Genomic DNA, 16993 nt, shown 5'->3' with positions numbered 1-16993 from the left:
TGGGCTGCTCCTTGGAGGCAAGGATTCTGAGACTTCTTCTGACATACTTTGGTCATGTTGTAAGGAGGAGGGACCGGTCCTTGGAGAAGGACATCATGCTTGGGAGGGTGGAGGGACAGTGCAGTAGAGGAAGGCCCTCTATGAGGTGGTCGCTGTGAGTCAAAAGCGACTCGATGGCACATAACAACAACATAAAAACAATATTAAATATTTTTTTTAAAAAACTAATGAGAAAGATGATTCTCAGTCACCTAAACTGGCAGCGACTACAGCAGTGCATTCTAACATGGCACCAACTCTAGGGTTAGCACAGGACTGGGCCATGTTTTGCTCTTCTAGGTCAGGTCACTGTGAGTTGGAACTTACTTAGCTACCCCCACGCAACAGCTTTTCTCTTCTGTTGTTCTTGAGATGGGTTAGCTGTGGAGCATGACCTCGGTCAAACCAGGAACCTCCAAACACTGAAGAATTACAGCTATTTTTAATACCTTTTAATCAGTGGTCTTTTTGTGCATTTTGGTAAACGTCAATTGAACTTGGGATATTTCTTTATGAGCTAGTAAATCTTTTGAGGAAAATCTGGCTCAAATTAAATTCCCATTGAAAAAAATCGCTAGTGCTTTTCAATTTCTCAACTGCACATTAATCATTACTGAATGTTAATAATAGTGATTTTACTAGGCTCCAGTGGAAGTCATGGTAAGAGAACAGAGTGTGGACAGTTTATTAGGGAGAAGTCTGCACCCATCCCAGTTACCAGCTGTGCTTTGAAGTTGTTCTAATGTCTGTCAGACATCTGTGTAACTACCTGGCAAAGCTCCCAAACCAGAACCAAACCCATTGCCTCTGGTCAAATCCATTCCAACTCACTGTGACTCTAGGACTTCACAGAACTGCCTCCAAGGACTTCCACATCTTCACAAAGGCAGACTGCCTTGTCTTTTTCCCCATGTTGCAGCTGGTGGATATGAACCACTGGCCTTTTGGTTAGCAGCCGAGTGCCTGAACTACAGCCCCCATGAAACATCACCACCAGCTCACAGATAACTTGGTGTGGTGGTGGTATAAAAGTTGGCTTTTCTAACCATTACGTTAGTTCCCCTGGTCTCCAGCTACCTTAGCCATAGACACATTGGCCATGCAAATCACCAAGAGTTGTGGGATTATTATAATAGAGAGAGTTCTCCACACTGTAGAGCAAGACCCCAGAGTTGACGGTGGTAAGGTACAACCTGCATTTGTGCTGCCCATAGTTAAAGTTTCTTCTTACTGGGTGATTGAAAGAGAAGCTTACTAGTAACTGCTCTGTGGCAAACTTTGCTGGATTATTTGTATTTGTGCTCCTGAACTTAACCAGGACTTTCATGAATTACGGACTTGTGTTAAGCTGGCTTGGAATTGTTGGATTTGCATTGAGTGATATTCTTTGCCTTATCCACTCCCCAACCTGGTTCCCTAATGAACCCCACTCTCAGTAACACAACTGTGAGTAAAATTTGTGAGGCAACAACGATATGAGACTTGAATGATTGGTAGAAAGAGGTGCAGGGATCTGGGAGGTGTCACGTCTGACCATGCAGCTGTCTGTCTGCTATGGATATTATTGAGGAGGACAGTTCTCCTTTACAAAGCAGAAGTCAGACTGTTCCAGACACGCTTCAGAACTGTTGAGGCACCGTTTAGAAGCAGGTCTGTCTGTGCACTAGCTAGAAATGCCTTCCTGTCATCCCAGGCAGGGCAGCAGGATCCTGTGGAGCTGCAGAGGCAGCAGCAGGCCAAGAGGAGGGCCCTGGCCCGCAGGCGAGCCCGGGAGCAGCTCCGGCCACGCACACCCGAGCCAGTGGAAGGCAGAAAACACATGGACGTGCAAACAGGTGTGTTTATCACGCTGGCTTTCAGTCTTCTTGGGAGTTGGTTTTCACTGGGCCTTTGCTGTATCACTCATGTATCTCCCATGCTTCCCCAGCCACTTGGAGGGATACTATATGTTACTACACGGGGTTAGGCAGGTAGTGTGGGCCATGCCATGCCCTATTCTCAGAGAGGGATCATTTATCACTTTTTCTCTTCATTCTACAACATGAATTCTTTTCATCAGGACCTTGAAGAGGGCAGGCCAGTGTGAAAGAGAGACCCAGTCCATTCAGGCATTTTATTCGGGCCTCTTACTGAGACCCTGTCCACTTCTCCCATTCCACTTCACTTTGTCCACTCCCCAGGGCCCTGTGCCAGCTTCTTCCTACTTGTCTGTGTATAGACACAGGTCTGGACAAGGCTCCACAGTGCTGACAAAATCTCACCATCAAGCTGTACTGGAGTTTTCTTTGGATCCGTGTAGGATTTCTCAGATAGTTACCTGAGATCCACTCACCGCGGTGGCAGGGTGGTAAGTGGGGTGAGAGGAAGATCAGTCCCCTCTTCTCCTTGCCGTGAATCTGTGCATACTTGTGATTATTGTTGTGTTTCATAGAATCAGAATCAAGTTGTAACTGACCTTCTGGTGGTTTTTCCGAGGCAGCTAACCTGCATGGGAGGAGATTGCCCATCTTTCTTCCATGAAGCAGCTGGTGGAGTCGAGCCAAGTGCCTTTGCACTGTCAGTGCAGTTCTTCACCACTGCAGCACCACAGCCAGTCAGATCTCCGAGTTAGGCTTCATGCTTAAATGATGCCATTAGAATAAGAAATGGGATAAGTAGCAGTCACCTTTTGCTATTTCTATAATTTTACTGTTCCTGTGTATTTTCTTTTATTGCTACAAAGACTCAATGGGATAGGTCATTATCACCCCTCTTAAAGATGGAGAAGCCCAGAGAGGCTATCGCTTGACCCTATCACTTTTATCTGCCTCCTATAAGCTAGTCCTACAATGAAACTTAGATGTTTTTGATCTGTCAGAGAGAGAGCCTCAAGTAAGAGATAAGAGCGTGCATGCCTTTTTAAAAATAGCCAGAAATTTGTTCTGCATTAATCATCTTAGGACTCAAGCATGCACATATATTGTTAGTATCCCCTCCCTGATTATCTCACTTCTGTTAAACACTCCTGTGCTGCAGTCTTTTGCAGTTCTATTTTCATACACGGAGCTTCTAGGCAGTCAGTGGATGTTATATGGGCCTCCAGACAGATAAAAGCCCTCCAGTCAGTGTGTCACTAGGCCTCTGTGCTTAAGCACTTTCTCAGACTTCTTTGCAGATGCATTTAATTCTACTTAAAAGCTGAAGCTTTCAGGTTTACATCTGTACTTGAAAGAGCTGAGAATTCCAATGTCATTGTCTGTGGTATCCTTCTTAGAATTATATCTTGAGGAAATTGCCGACCGCGTAATAGAAGTTGATATGGAATGCCAGACAGATGCATTTTTGGACAGACCATCAACACCACTCTTTATTCCTGCCAAAACTGGCAAAGATGCGGCCACCCAAATACTTGAAGGAGAGGTAAGCTACATATTGTGGGCTTTCTCTTGTGTTTTAGAAATGAAGTAAAGTTAGGTTTAGTTAAAAACTTAATAGGGGCTGAAATCATTTTATCAGCAGAAAAATCCCCGTTACTGGATCTAATGTATATGATATTGATAATGGTTTCTCCCTCTCCACCAACTCACCCGCAGTGCTGGAAGTGTTTTTAAATGCTGTGTTTTGGTTTCTTCTCTTTGCTAATTAGGAAATCATTACAAATGTTTTAGAATACACAAACATTTGATTTGTTTATTTACACACTGCTCATACATGTGTTGTAGGTATGTTGTTGATGTTTAACTGTCTGGTCAGAATCAACCCATAGCTGACCTCCAGCAGGTTTTCAAAGGAGTTAATCTCATAGGAGGAGATTGCCCATCCTTCTCCCACAGAGCAGCTGGTGGATTAGAACTGCGTGCCTTTGGGATTGCAGTGCAGCTTCTTGCCACTAGGCCACCAGTGCTATTTGTACTAAATAAGGAAAAATAACATCCCAATATAAACAATGTCCCTGTTAATTGCTTGTGGAATACTCAACTTTTTTGAAGACAAACTCTGCTAACAATAGCCTTAGAATAAGTATCTTTTGATCAATGTAATATGCATAAATAGGACAACTAATGAAACTGATGAATAGATGGAAATGGTTATATGCATCATGACCTAAATGGTTACAAATTTAAAGAGCTTTAAAGAACTGTCGCTGAAAGAAAATGATACAGGAGAGAGTATTTGCCTCTGAATCTCCCAGACATCCATGTGTCTTGTTCCTTGGCTCCTCAGACTTGATGAAAACAATAAGTAGGAAAGAAAGGCTGTTTCTCTCAAGTGTGATCTTGAGATGACCCAGTGTGAGGGCTGGTCATGTTGGCCTTTGTGCCTTTGACTTGGTAGTTTTGCCTCAAAACACAGGGCTGCTGGGTGCCAGTCTCCGCCCCCCTGCCCCTGCCAGGCCCGGAGCTGCCTGTGAGCGTCAGAGACCCGTAGGCAGCACCTGTGCTGGGTGCCCTCCTCCCCAGGCCCGAAGCTGCCTGTGAGTGTCAGAGACCCGTAGGCAGCACCTGAGCTGGGTGTGGCGTGGAGACAAACAATGCTTGTACTCCTGCTGATTTTCTTTCTCTTTCTTCATTGGGAGCTTAGCTCATGGTTAACCTACTCCTGTTGAGCCTACAAGACAGGGTGGAACTCCTCTCTGGGTTTCCAAAGGGGACATCTTTCTGGAAGCCAATTACCATACCCTGCTTCTATAGAGCAGCTGCTGAGTTCAAACTATCAACCTTTTTAGTTAGCAGCCAAGTGCTTAAGCACTGCGCCACCAGGGCTCCTTGTAAATTGCTGAGGAAACTGTTAAGCCTCTGATTTGTGTGTTTAAGCTCTTTGACTTTGATCTGGAAGTTAAGCCAATGCTGGAGGTTTTGGTGGGAAAGACCATCGAGCAGGCTCTCCTGGAGGTCATGGAGGAAGAGGAGCTGGCCCACCTGAAGATCCGCCAGAATGAGTACGAGGAGCTTCGCAACATCGAGCTGGCGGAAGTCCAGCGCCTGGAGGAGCAGGAGAGGAGGCACCAAGAGGAGAAGGTACAGGCTCGCGGCTGCTCTCATTGACAACAGCCTTTAGCTGGTTAGCAAACCATAGTCACGATTACACACACTGTGTTGCAAAGCTAAGGATCTTTGGAAAGATGTTAGAACAAAGGCTGGCAGCACACTCTGACATGTAACGCATCCTGCCCTGTGGCACGTCCTGACCTGTCCTGTTCTGACCTACGACACATTCTCACCTGTAGCATGATCTGACCTGTCACGTTCTGGCCTGTCATATTCTAGGCTGTGGCCAGAAGTGGCCTGTAGCGTGTTCTGGCCTATGACACGCTCTGACCTGTGAAATGTTTTCGCCTGTGGCGCGTTCTGGCTTGTGGCACCTCCTGACCTGTCATGTTCCGGCCTTTGTCATGTTCTGACCTATGACACATTCTCTGACCTGTCACGTTCTGGCCTGTGTCTTATTCTAGGCTGTGGCCAGAAGTGGCCTGTAGCATGTTCTGGCCTATGACACTCTCTGACCTGTGAAATGTTCTAGCCTGTGGCACATACTGGCTTATGGCACATTCTGGCTTGTGGTACTGCAAAAGGAGCAGATGCAACATGGGAGGTGGAGTCTGACTTCTAGCCACTTCATAAAGGGGACAGTCCACATCGATAACATCTACAGCTGCAAATGGACAGCTGCTAGGCCAGACACACCACCCCCATCTCCTGCACCTATTTCCACCAATCACGAATTCCAGTATTCATTGTTGACGCAAAGGCTTTACTCACAATGTGGTACCAAGAGTGGGGTTTACTAGGGAAATAGGTTGGGGAGTTGGAGAGGCAAAAAAATATCTCACAGTGCAACTCCAGGTTTAGTCCAGCAGTTCCAAGCCAGATTAACAGCAAAACATAATTCCTTATTTAGTAAAAGTCCTGGTTTCAGTTCAGCAACACAAATTCAAGGAGCCTCTGGTTTTTTCAATCATTCAGCAAGTTTTACCTCCGAGTAGTAAAAAGCCAGCTTTTCCTATTATCATCTGCCAAGAATAGCAAAACCTTTAACCGTGGCCTTTATCTCAAGGCTTCCCTGGTTACACCTTGCCACAGTTTCTCCACAGCAATGTCACAGTCCATGACTAGGGTCCATGATTAGGGTCTCGTTCTCACGAGGGTCTTATTCCACTCTCCCTCAAGTCTTGCTACTTATTGTGGGAAGCACTTTCTCTCTTACCCTCGTCCCACAGATGTTGATGATTTGCAAGACCAAGTATTTGCAGTTAAGACAGTTGGAGATCAGAGGGTGCTAACATAATGGCTAGAAAAGCCAACTTTTTAAAGCAAGCATCGCAGGTACATTCTGGCCTGTGGAGCGATATGGCCTGTGACATGTTCTGACCTGTGGCACATTCTGTTTGTGCCTCCCATCTTCTCTGAACAAAGCTTTCATGCACTGAATTCCATGTGATAACTTCACATATGTATATGTGCCTAAATTGAGTTTCTAAGAGTTGCGTTGAAATCACTGAAGTCTCGTACATCTGCAGTGGAAATTCACTGCCTTTTAGTCCAACAACTCTCTTCTATCAGATTTCTGAGCTGTAAATTGAAACAGGAGGAGACTCTTTCTCCCTCAGAGCTGCTAGTGGATCCAAACTGAAAGAGACTTGCAGACTTTGGGTTAGCTGCGCAGTGCACTGTAGACTACACCTTCAGAACTTCCTTCTGAGATGGAAGGGACCCCAGAATAGGAGATGGCCAGAGGTATTTCTTTATACCTTGGTTTGCCAAAAGTCAGTGACAGGGAAGATAGATGGAAAGGAAACCTGGTAGGTCTTGGGAATGGCTAGAGGTAGGAAGCAAAAGATTTAGGTGGAATCTAGGGGTCAGTTAGTTCCCCAGGGCCAGAACACACCCCACAATCTCTGCTTTTGTAGACTCATCTATAGGGTATAGGTGTTTAGAACCTTCAGTAGGGAGAATTTTAAAACCCAGTTTCTACAGTATGCCCTTCAGCTACTAGTGAGGGTGCAGGTGATGGATCTGACTTGGAGACTCATCTGATTCTGTCATTGATTGTCACCCTGTATGTGCACACTGAACGAACAGATGTCAAGACCGTGCCTCAGTGCCTGAGAGAAGATCGTTTCCAAATGGCTTGACTCACTGTGGAATGTAGTCCCAGGAAGTCCAACTCAATCCCGAGTCAAATGAACTTTAGATTTCCCTCTGAAATGTACAAGTCAGTAATTGTGTGAAGGGCATGGGCCCCTCTGGTAAGGCTTATGCAAATCAAGATTATCACCTTACAAGTACAGACACTGACCAGAAAAATCTTGTTGAAATAAGCAGTGAACCCTTATTTCTTTGCTTACTACTAGATATATATTATGAAACTAAATGAAAGCTCTCAGTCATCTAGTCTTGAATTTGCTTAAATCTTGAAAATGGTTTTAGCTTAAAAATATACTAATTACATGGAGAAGACTGTTCACTTTATTGATACTTTGGCTGCTACGTAATGCTTTATTTAGCAACCACAGAAAATAGGAAATTCTTATTGTCTTTAGAATCCCTTAAGCTTTATGAATTCAAAGAATTATCCCAAAGATCTTGACTCATTGACTCATCTCTAATTGGACATGTTAAGAGGGACCATTCTTTCCAAAAGGACATGATACTTGGAAAGGTTAAGGGTCAGCCAAAGAGAGGAAAACCAGCCACCAGGTGGCTTGATGCACTGGCTGCAGCAGTAAGCCCCTATGTGTCAGAGCTGATGAGGACGGCACAGGACGGGTCAGATCCACTGTTCATAAGGTCATTAGCACCAGTAATAACACAACGGTTTTCATAGTATGTCTTTGTGATGCTAACAGTTAAAAGGACATATAATTCTTTGTCCTTTGATACCATCCATACAATCAGTGTGTTTCTTAAAATTATTTCTTGAAAATAGTGGTGTGGACTGGGCGGGGAGATTGTATAAAAAAGTGAAAGAATTTTTTTTTTCATATTCAAAGAGAAAAGTGAATGGGGAGGGGCAGGGTGGGCAGGGAGGAAAGTGCAACAATGAATGAATGGAAATTAAAAAAATAAATAAATAAAATTTTAAAAAAGAAAATGGGTCAGATGACAGATGAATTTGTACCTGAAGTTCTGTCTTTTACACCTTTCCAAATTCAGCATTCATTAGTTGTGGAAATTCATGAAATTAAATTAAATTCATTAAAATCTTGGTGGAATAGATGTCAGCTTGCTGTCAGTTTCCCACCCAAATCCATGGCGACCGTGTCCCCACACGTTTACGTGGCCCGTGCTGATGCTGTCAGGGACGCCACGGCTCAGGAGCAGTCCGATCTGATGATGCTCTTCCCCCGGCAGGAGCGTCGGAAGCGTCAGCAGTGGGAAATTGTGCACAAGCAGACGGAGACGGCACAGAAGATCGCCGCCCGGGCCTTTGCTCAGCGCTTCCTGCGTGACCTTCTTCCCTCTGTGTTTGGCAATCTCAGGGATGGCGGCTACTTCTATGATCCCATCGAGAGAGGTTTGTGCGGATGTGGGCAGGTGGAAAGGAGTGCACTCACACATAAGTGTCAGGTGATACATCAGCATGCACTCAGTAGACACCGTCAGTACATGTGTGTTTGCAGTGGAGCAGAGGCTTCCGAACATAACCAATACCCTGAGGGATATGCTGCTGGTCCTAGAGCCTTACTTTCCCAGTGCTGTACGTTTCCTCATCTCCTGACTGCTGAGACCAAGCGTGTTGATTGTCGATCCACGTAAGATGCAATCAATCATTGACAAAACTTTTCTTCATCTATCAGGATGTTGTCTGTTGGCCCCTTGGTGAGAATTCTTGTTTTCTTGACGTTGAGATGCAGTCTACATTATAGACTGTAGTCCTTGATCTTCTGCAGCAAGTGCCTCAAGTCTTCCTTGCTTTCAGCAAGCAAGGTTATGTTGTCTACATAATGCAGGTTGTGGATTAGTCTTCCTCCAATCCTGAGGCCACATTCTTATTCATAAAGTCTATTGTTGTTGTTGTTGTCATGTGTCATCGAAGCACCTGTGACTCACACCAACCTTATGTACAACAGTCCTAAACTCTGCTCTATCTTGTACCAATCTCATTGTCTCTGACATTTACCCCCATAACCCCAGTCACTGAATCAATCCATCTCATGAAACATCTTCCTCTCCTGTGCTGTCCATCCACCCTCCCAAGTATGACATCGCTTTCCAAGGACTCGTCCCTTCTTGCAACATGTCCAAAGTATGTCAGATGAATCTGCAGAATCCTTGCCTCCAAAGAGTAAACTGGTTTCATCCTCTCTGGGATGAACCTGTTTATTCTCTTAGCAGTCCATAGTATATTCAATACTCCAATACCACAGCTCAATGGTATCAATTCTTCTTCTATCATCCCTAGTCATTGACCAGCTTTCTGATGCACAGCAAGTGATTGTGTCAGGCGCACCTTAGTTTCCAGACTGACATCGTTCTTCAATAATCTGGAGAGGTCTCTTACAGCAGACTTTCCCAATGAAATTCATCTTTTGATTTCCTGGCTGCTGGTTCCAAGAGTGTTGATTGTGGAGCCAAGCAAACTAAAGCTATGAACAATCTCAGTCTCTTCACCATCTTTCATGATGCTGCCAATCGGCCCAGTGGTGAGAATCTTTGTTTTCTTGATGTTGAGCTTCAATTCATATGGAAGGCTGCAGTCCTTGACCTTCTGCAGCAAATGCCTCAGGTTCTCCTCAGTTTCACCAAGCAGGTTTGTGTCATCTACATAACACAGATTGTTGATGAGTCTTCCTCCAATCCTAATGCAACATTTCTCCTCATAGAGCCCAGCCTCCCAGATAATCTGTTCTGCATATAGGTTGAAAAGATATGGAGACACAACACATCCCTGGCATGAACCATGCAATGTTTCCATGCTCTGTTCTAACGACTGCCTTCTGGTCCGAGTGTAATTTTAGCATAAGCACTGTCAAGTGTTCTGGGATTCCCATTCTTCTTAGAGTCAGCTACAGTTTGTTGTGGTCCACACAGTCAAATGCTTTTGCATAGTCAATGAAACACAGATAGACATTCCTCTGGTACAACTTGCTTTCAGCCAAGATCTATCTAACATAAGCTATAATATCCCTAGTACTACGGCCTCTTCTAAACCCAGCCTGCACATCTGTCAGTTCTCTGTTAATGTGCTGTTCCAGTTGCTTTTGCATAATCTTCAGAAGAACCTTGCTTGCTTGTGATATTAATGATATTATTTGATTATTTCCACATTTTGTCGGATCACCTTTCTTTGGAATGGGAACATATATGAATCTCTTCCAGTCTATTAGCCAGGTGGTTTTCCTCCAGATTTCTTGGCACAACTTGGTGAGCACAATTAGGACAGCGTCTGTTTGTTGAAATATATCAATTGGTATGCCATTGATTCCTGGGGTCTTGCTCTTTGCCAATTCCTTCAGAGCAGCTTGAACTTCTTTCATTGTCACAGGCTCTTGCTCATATGTTGTCATGAAATTCTTCTGTGTCTGCCAATTCTTTTTGGTACAATGACTCTGTATACTCTTTCTATCTCCTTTTAATGCTTCCTGGGTCATTTAATATTCTGCCCAAAGCATCTTTAAGTATTATAATTAGAGGCTTGAATTTGTTCTTCAGTTCCTTGATTATAAGACATGCTGAGTGAATTTGGCCCCTTTGATTTTCTGACTCCAGCTCTTTGCACATTTCATTATGATACTTTGTCTTCCCGTGCTGCCCTTGGAAACCTCTGTTAAGCTCTTAATCTTTATTTCTTCCCTTTGCTTTGGCTTTTTGGCACTCGAGTGCAATATTCAAAGTCTCTTCTGACATCCGTCTTGGTCTTTTCTTCCTCCTCTGGTTTTGTAATCTAGATTATAAAATAATTTGCTATAATAATCCTAGTACCATGACCTCTTCTAAATCCAGCCTGCACATCTGGCAGTTCTCTGATGACATATCGTTCCAAACATTTTTGGATAATTTTCAGCAGAATCTTGCTTGCATGTGATATCAATGATAATGTTCGATAATTTCCACACTCTGTGGGGTCACCTTTTTTTTGGAATGGGAACAAATATCGATCTCTTCCAGTCAATTGGCAGCTGGCTGTCCTCCAGATTTCCTGGCACAACTTAGTGAGCACATCCAGGGCAGTATCTGTTTGTTCAAATATGTCAGTTGGTATGCTGTCAACTTCTGGAGCCCTGTTTTTTGCCAGTTGCTTCAGAGCAACAACTTGAACTTTCTCCTCCATCACCATAGGCTCTTGCTCATATGTTATTTTCATTAAATTCCTCTGTGTCAGCCAATTCCTTCTGATACAGTGACTCTGTGTACTTGTACTCCTTCCATCTTCTTTTGATACTTCCTGGATTATTTAACATTCTACCCAAACTATCTTTAAGTATTGCCACCCGTGGCTTGAATTTGTTTTTCAACTCCTTCAGCTTAAGAAACACTTAGCGAGTCCAGCCCTTTTGATTTTCTGACTCCAGCTCTCTGCACATTTCATTATAGTATCTTGCTTTGTCGTCCCGAGCTGCCTTTTGAAATTTTCTGTTCAGCTCTTTGATTTATTGGTTTCTTCCTTTAGCTTTGGCTTCTCGGCGCTATAATGCTCATCTGACATCCATCTTGGTCTTTTCTTCTTTTCTTCTTCAGCCTTTGTAATGATCTTTTGCATTCTTCATGGATGATTTTCTTGATATCCTCCCAGAGCTCATTTGGTCTACGCTCATTGGTGCTCAATGAGAGGCCTCAAACCTGTTCCTGAGATGGTTTTGTCTATTTCCTCTTCTTTGACTCTAGTTGTTGGTACATATATTTGAATGTTAGTGGTATTCTCTGTACTTCCTTGTATGCGTATGGATATTATCCTGTCATTCACCACTTTGTATTTCAGGATAGATCTAGAAATGACTTTTTAAATTATGAAACCAACCCCATTTTTTCTCACCTTTTCATCCCCGGCATAGTAAATCATATAACCATCTGATTCAAAATGTCCCAAGCCAAGCCATCTCATTTCGCCAATACCTAGTATGTCAATATTTATGCATTCCATTTCTTTCTTAACAATGTCCAATTTTCCTACATTGATGCTTCTCACATTGCGCGATCCAATCACTAGTGTCTGCTTACAGCTGTTCCTCCTACTCTGTGTTTCCATTTCTAAGATCTCAGTTTCAATTGCCGTGTCTTTTAGTCCAAATGATAGTCTAAGTGTGCTCTATTGTACAGATGGCCTACATAGGAATGAATAAATCAGTTGATTGTATGTTATAGTTAGATGCCATCAAGTCAACTACCACCCACAACAATCCTATGAACAACAGATCTGAGCTCTGCACTCTCCTGCGCCATCCTGTGCTCTACTATGCCCTGCCCTGCACCCTACCCTTCCCTGCACCCTGCCCTGCCCCCTGCCCTGCATCCTACCCTGCCCTGCACCCTGCCCTGCAGCCTGCCCTGCAGCCTGCCCTGCAGCCTACCCTGCCCTGCACCCTGCCCTCTCCTGCACCATCCTCATGATCTCTGCCAGGCTCAAGTCCATGGTGGCAGTCCCTGTATCCATCCATCTTATTGGGGGCCTGCCCCTCCTCTCCTGACTCTTGACCTCTCCCAGCACGATGCCTTTCTCTAAGATTGGCGCCTCCTGATGACAGGCCCAGTTGTGCATGAGAGGACGTTCAGCCGTCATACCTCTCAGGAGCATTCCAGTTGCACTTCCTCCAGACAGCTTTGTTCTGCTGGCCGACCTTTGGCCGTATGAGAGAGGAAGGGCGTCAGCAGATGAACTGGCAGAGTGGCTGCCACAGTGAAGCACAGCAGACACTGCAGGAACGACGGACGATTGGGCTGGAAGTCAGTCTACTGTGTGTTGGGTCTCTAGGAATTAGAAGAGACACCTGCAGCACCTAGTTGTTACGAAATGTAGGTGCTCACACTGTGCCAGGCCCTGTGTTCACTGTGCAGAGTGAAAGAATGAAGACTACAACCAACGCTAGAACCCTGTTAACCTCTCACCTCTCAGCTGGCCCTTAGTGCCCCTTTACCAGTCAGCTGGCCCTTAGTGCCCCTTCACCTCTCAGCTGGCCCTTAGTGCCCCTTTACCAGTCAGCTGACCCTTACTGCCCCTTCACCTCTCAGCTGACCCTTAGGGCCCCTTCACCTCTCAGCTGACCCTTAGTGCCCCTCCAAGCCAACTCTCCTGAACTAATATGCCAGATGGGGGCATCAGACTTCTGAATATAGTTTTTCTGCTGCATTAGAAAAATGACCTGAACATACCTAGCAGAGCTTCTCCCTCCAAAAGCGCAGCCCCTGAAGTCTCCTGAGCATGTTCTGTCACACATGGGGCCACCCCTCTGACAGCGGACTCAGTGGAGATGGGTTTTGTTAACAGGTACTTAGCATTTTGCATTAAGAGCGCAATGTTGATGAACCATTACATTAGGAGAAAAGTGGAGATGCTACTTCTGCAATGATTCAAATAAAGATTATATTGGTGATATAATGACTACGGTTTTATTACAGACATTGAGGTGGAATTCCTCCCTTGGCTGCTGAATGAAGTTGACAAGACCATGGAGCACAGCCTGGTGGGAAGAACAGTGCTGGACAGTAGGTCCTCCTCTTTGCCCTGCACGTCCTCTCTTGATGTTTTCTGTAGAAGCCTAAATCACAGAAAAGACATGTTCATAGTTAGAGTATTTAAACTTCCACTTTGTTAGGTACCTTAACAAAAATGATACATTTTAACCTCAAATTACCTTTGATCTTTCAGTAAGTTGACCAGTATGAAGAGGGATAGTGTCACATTTATAGTCAAAAAGAACAAAATCTGCCCTGAAGTGCAATGGTCAGTGATAGAGTACTATCCGTACAGTTGTTAGATACTATTAGCAACTGTAATTCTCTGTGTCTGATTCAAAATGGTCAATACAATCCCACCTCAGCTCACTAAAGCCTAGATGGTCTTTATAAATAATACTTTACTGAAACTTGATTCAATGGCACTTAATAACACCATCACCACTAACAGCAGAGAGAGAGTGAGAGAGAGCGAGCAAGAGAGAGAGAATGCAATAGGCCTAGTGGACAGAAAGCCATGGTCTCAAACCAAAGGTGGGTGACTCTACTCTGCGGCCCTCAGGCCTGCGTTTAATTGTTTTTGATGAAACATTCTTCTAGGTTCTGTAAACCTTGCCGTACAGAGGTAACTCGTGGTTGCTGTGAAGCTGACCACCGTGACACTGATGTTTCAAATGCAATAACGGTTACCCATGGTGGACAGTGTTTGGTGAATCTCCACGATTAAAACAAGCTTGGAAGCAGGAATGGCATCCACTTCCACAATAGCTTGCTTCTGGAAACCCTATGAACCTGGAAAAAGGACAGAAGTTATACAGGAGGTGTCCAGGACTTCGTTCATAGGGTGGCTATGAGTCGCCTGTGACTCAACAGCACTTAACAACAACGACAACTGAAACAGGCAGAGAGTACAGTTCATATTCAGTGCATTAAGGGGTGTAATGTAGTGGAATGTTAAATGGCCTGACCTTAAACAAAAGGCTACAGGGCAGGGTACAGTCTGGCTCATGTACACCCCTGTGTAAGTCAGAGCGGTAACTACACGGATGAGAGAAATGGTGGTAATCTGTGCTCATCTGTCTTTGCAGTGTTGATCCGAGAAGTGGTGGAGAGGAGACTGAACATGTTTGAGGGTCAGCAGCTGCGTCCAGAAACCCCTTACGGGCTGTATCACTCTGAGGACGTCCCTGGAGGAGACGCTGAGGAGTCACTGGACTACTACAAGCTCCATCATGACCCACGCATGTGGCAGTCCCAGGGGCCCATTGCAGGCCAGCAGTACCTGTCGAGAGTAGCAGAGGAAGAAAGGTACATGGACAGAGGGATACCCGAAGAAAAGAAAAGCCTGGAAGAAGACTTTGTGGGGCCCAGAAACTAACCCTATGATGTGAGAAAATTGCTAGAACAGGACAAGGTGGCACCGCTGTGGAATGCTGTGAAGCCGTGAGGCTCAGCCCCAGCCAGCTCGACCATCCATGTGGTCCCAGTGGTGAGGGAGCTGTGTTTAGTCAGCAGAACCAGCCATATAGCGGACAGGGCAAGCTGGAGAGGAGGAAATAATAAAACTATTAAGAAACTTGAATAGACTGATCTCTTGAATATAGATGATCCAGAAGATATTTTGTGACTCTAATTTGAATACTGTGTAATTATTAATTTACCACCACCATAATCTAGAACAAGCAGATGTATTTCCCCTCAGTTATTATTCTGATTCGGTGAGTTAGTTCTTCTTTAGTAACTATGCTGTTTAATTGTGTTCTTATGAATAACTGGAATATTGTTGGATATAGTGCCAGGAGGTCAGCCCCTCATGTTGGAAGGCACTCAGATATGAGGAGCAACAGCCCCAGACATCTACTTCAAATTGGAACACAAAGTGTGTGAACAGAGGAAAATTGGAATTGTCAAAAAGGAAATGGCATGCATACCGATCTGCACACTAGGCCCTAGGGAGTTGAGATGGACTGATAGTGGATGTTTGGAATCAGATAGTGGATGTTTGGAATCAGACAAACATACGACCTTTTATACCAGGTGTGACAGACTGAAGAGGAATGGTGTCACATTGATCATCAAAAAGAATATTTCTTTAATATCTTTTGTTTCTATTTTTGAATTGTGATCTTAATGAAAGTTTACAGGAAAGCTGGATTTTAATTCATTCATTGCTGCACATTTTCTTTCCTATCCCTCCCAAGTTTACATATGTATGTATGTATGTATGTATGTATGTATGTATGTATGTATGTATGTATTTTCTCACAACGTTCGTATACATCGAGTTTCACAATATTCTTGTTTCTTATTGTGTATCATCAATCATTCCCATGAATTATGTTTTATAAAAAAATCAGTCACCTTTAGACCTTGCCTATCATTAAAAAAATCTTTTTTAAAAATAGATATATTTTTAATTTATTATTTTTGTGTATATACTGTCAAATGGTATCTGACTGTTTCAAGAGGAAATTGTCCCTCCTTCTCCAGCAGCATCTGGTGGATTAAAAATATATATTTTTAAAATATTCATTCATTGTTGCTTAATATCCTCTCTCTTTCCACCCTCCCCCCCTCCCCCAATCCATGTTGTTATGCATCTCTTATTCTGGACTGTTGCAATACTAATAAGGCCTAATCATATATTCCTTTTAAATGGTTCTTTCCTTCATCTGTTCCAGTGCAATGGTCATTATTTGTCCCCTCTTTTCTTAGTTTCTCCCCAACCCCCATGTCAGTCCTGTTTTATAACACTGGTGTTATGCAGTATATGTCCTTTTCTGACTGAGATATTTCACCAGCATAATGTCCTCCAGAGTCATAATGTTGTGTAATATTTTATGCTCTTCTTGTTTTTCAGTGTTGCATAGTATTCCATTGTATGACTATACTACAGTTTTTCTGTTTCCATTCATTTGTTGATGGGTACTTGGTTTGCTTCCATCTCTCTGCTGTTGTGAATAATGCAGTAGTAAACATAAGTGTGCATACATCTGTTTGGGTGACAGCTCTGGTTTCTTTAGGGTGTATCCTTAGTAGTGGAATTGCTGGGTCAAATGTTATTTCTATTTACAACTTTTTGAGAAAGCACCAGACTGCCTTTCATAGGAATCACACCATATTACGCTCCCACCAACAGTGAATAAGGGTTTCAAAGCCTTGCCAACATTTGTTGTTTGCTGCTCTGTTGAACTTTGCTATTGTTACTGGAGTGAAATGATACCTCAAAGTTGTTTTTAACTTACATCTCTCTGAGAGCTAGGGATTTTGAACATTTTTCATGTGTGTGTTGGCCATCTGAATGTCTTCTTTGGTGAAGTGTCTGTTCATATCCTGTGCCCATTTTTCAAGTGGGCTGTTTATCT

At 43.8% G+C, this 16993-nt stretch overlaps 1 protein-coding gene across 1 annotated transcript in view; it reads left to right on the top strand.

Moving 5' to 3' along the window:
* Positions 1 to 15006, top strand: part of RSPH3 (radial spoke 3 homolog (Chlamydomonas)) — a 38428-nt gene extending 23422 nt beyond the window's left edge. Inside the window, 6 exon segments of the mRNA XM_006903698.1 lie at positions 1733 to 1874; positions 3293 to 3438; positions 4833 to 5036; positions 8370 to 8532; positions 13572 to 13658; positions 14717 to 15006. Coding sequence (XP_006903760.1) covers positions 1733 to 1874; positions 3293 to 3438; positions 4833 to 5036; positions 8370 to 8532; positions 13572 to 13658; positions 14717 to 15006 — 1032 coding nt within the window.
* Positions 15007 to 16993: the final 1987 nt, after the last annotated feature.

This window comes from Elephantulus edwardii, unplaced genomic scaffold, assembly GCF_000299155.1.
Source record: "Elephantulus edwardii isolate Elephantulus edwardi_28Jun2011 unplaced genomic scaffold, EleEdw1.0 scaffold00024, whole genome shotgun sequence".
Taxonomy (NCBI): Eukaryota; Metazoa; Chordata; class Mammalia; order Macroscelidea; family Macroscelididae; genus Elephantulus; species Elephantulus edwardii.
This window is presented reverse-complemented; position numbering and strand designations above follow the sequence as displayed.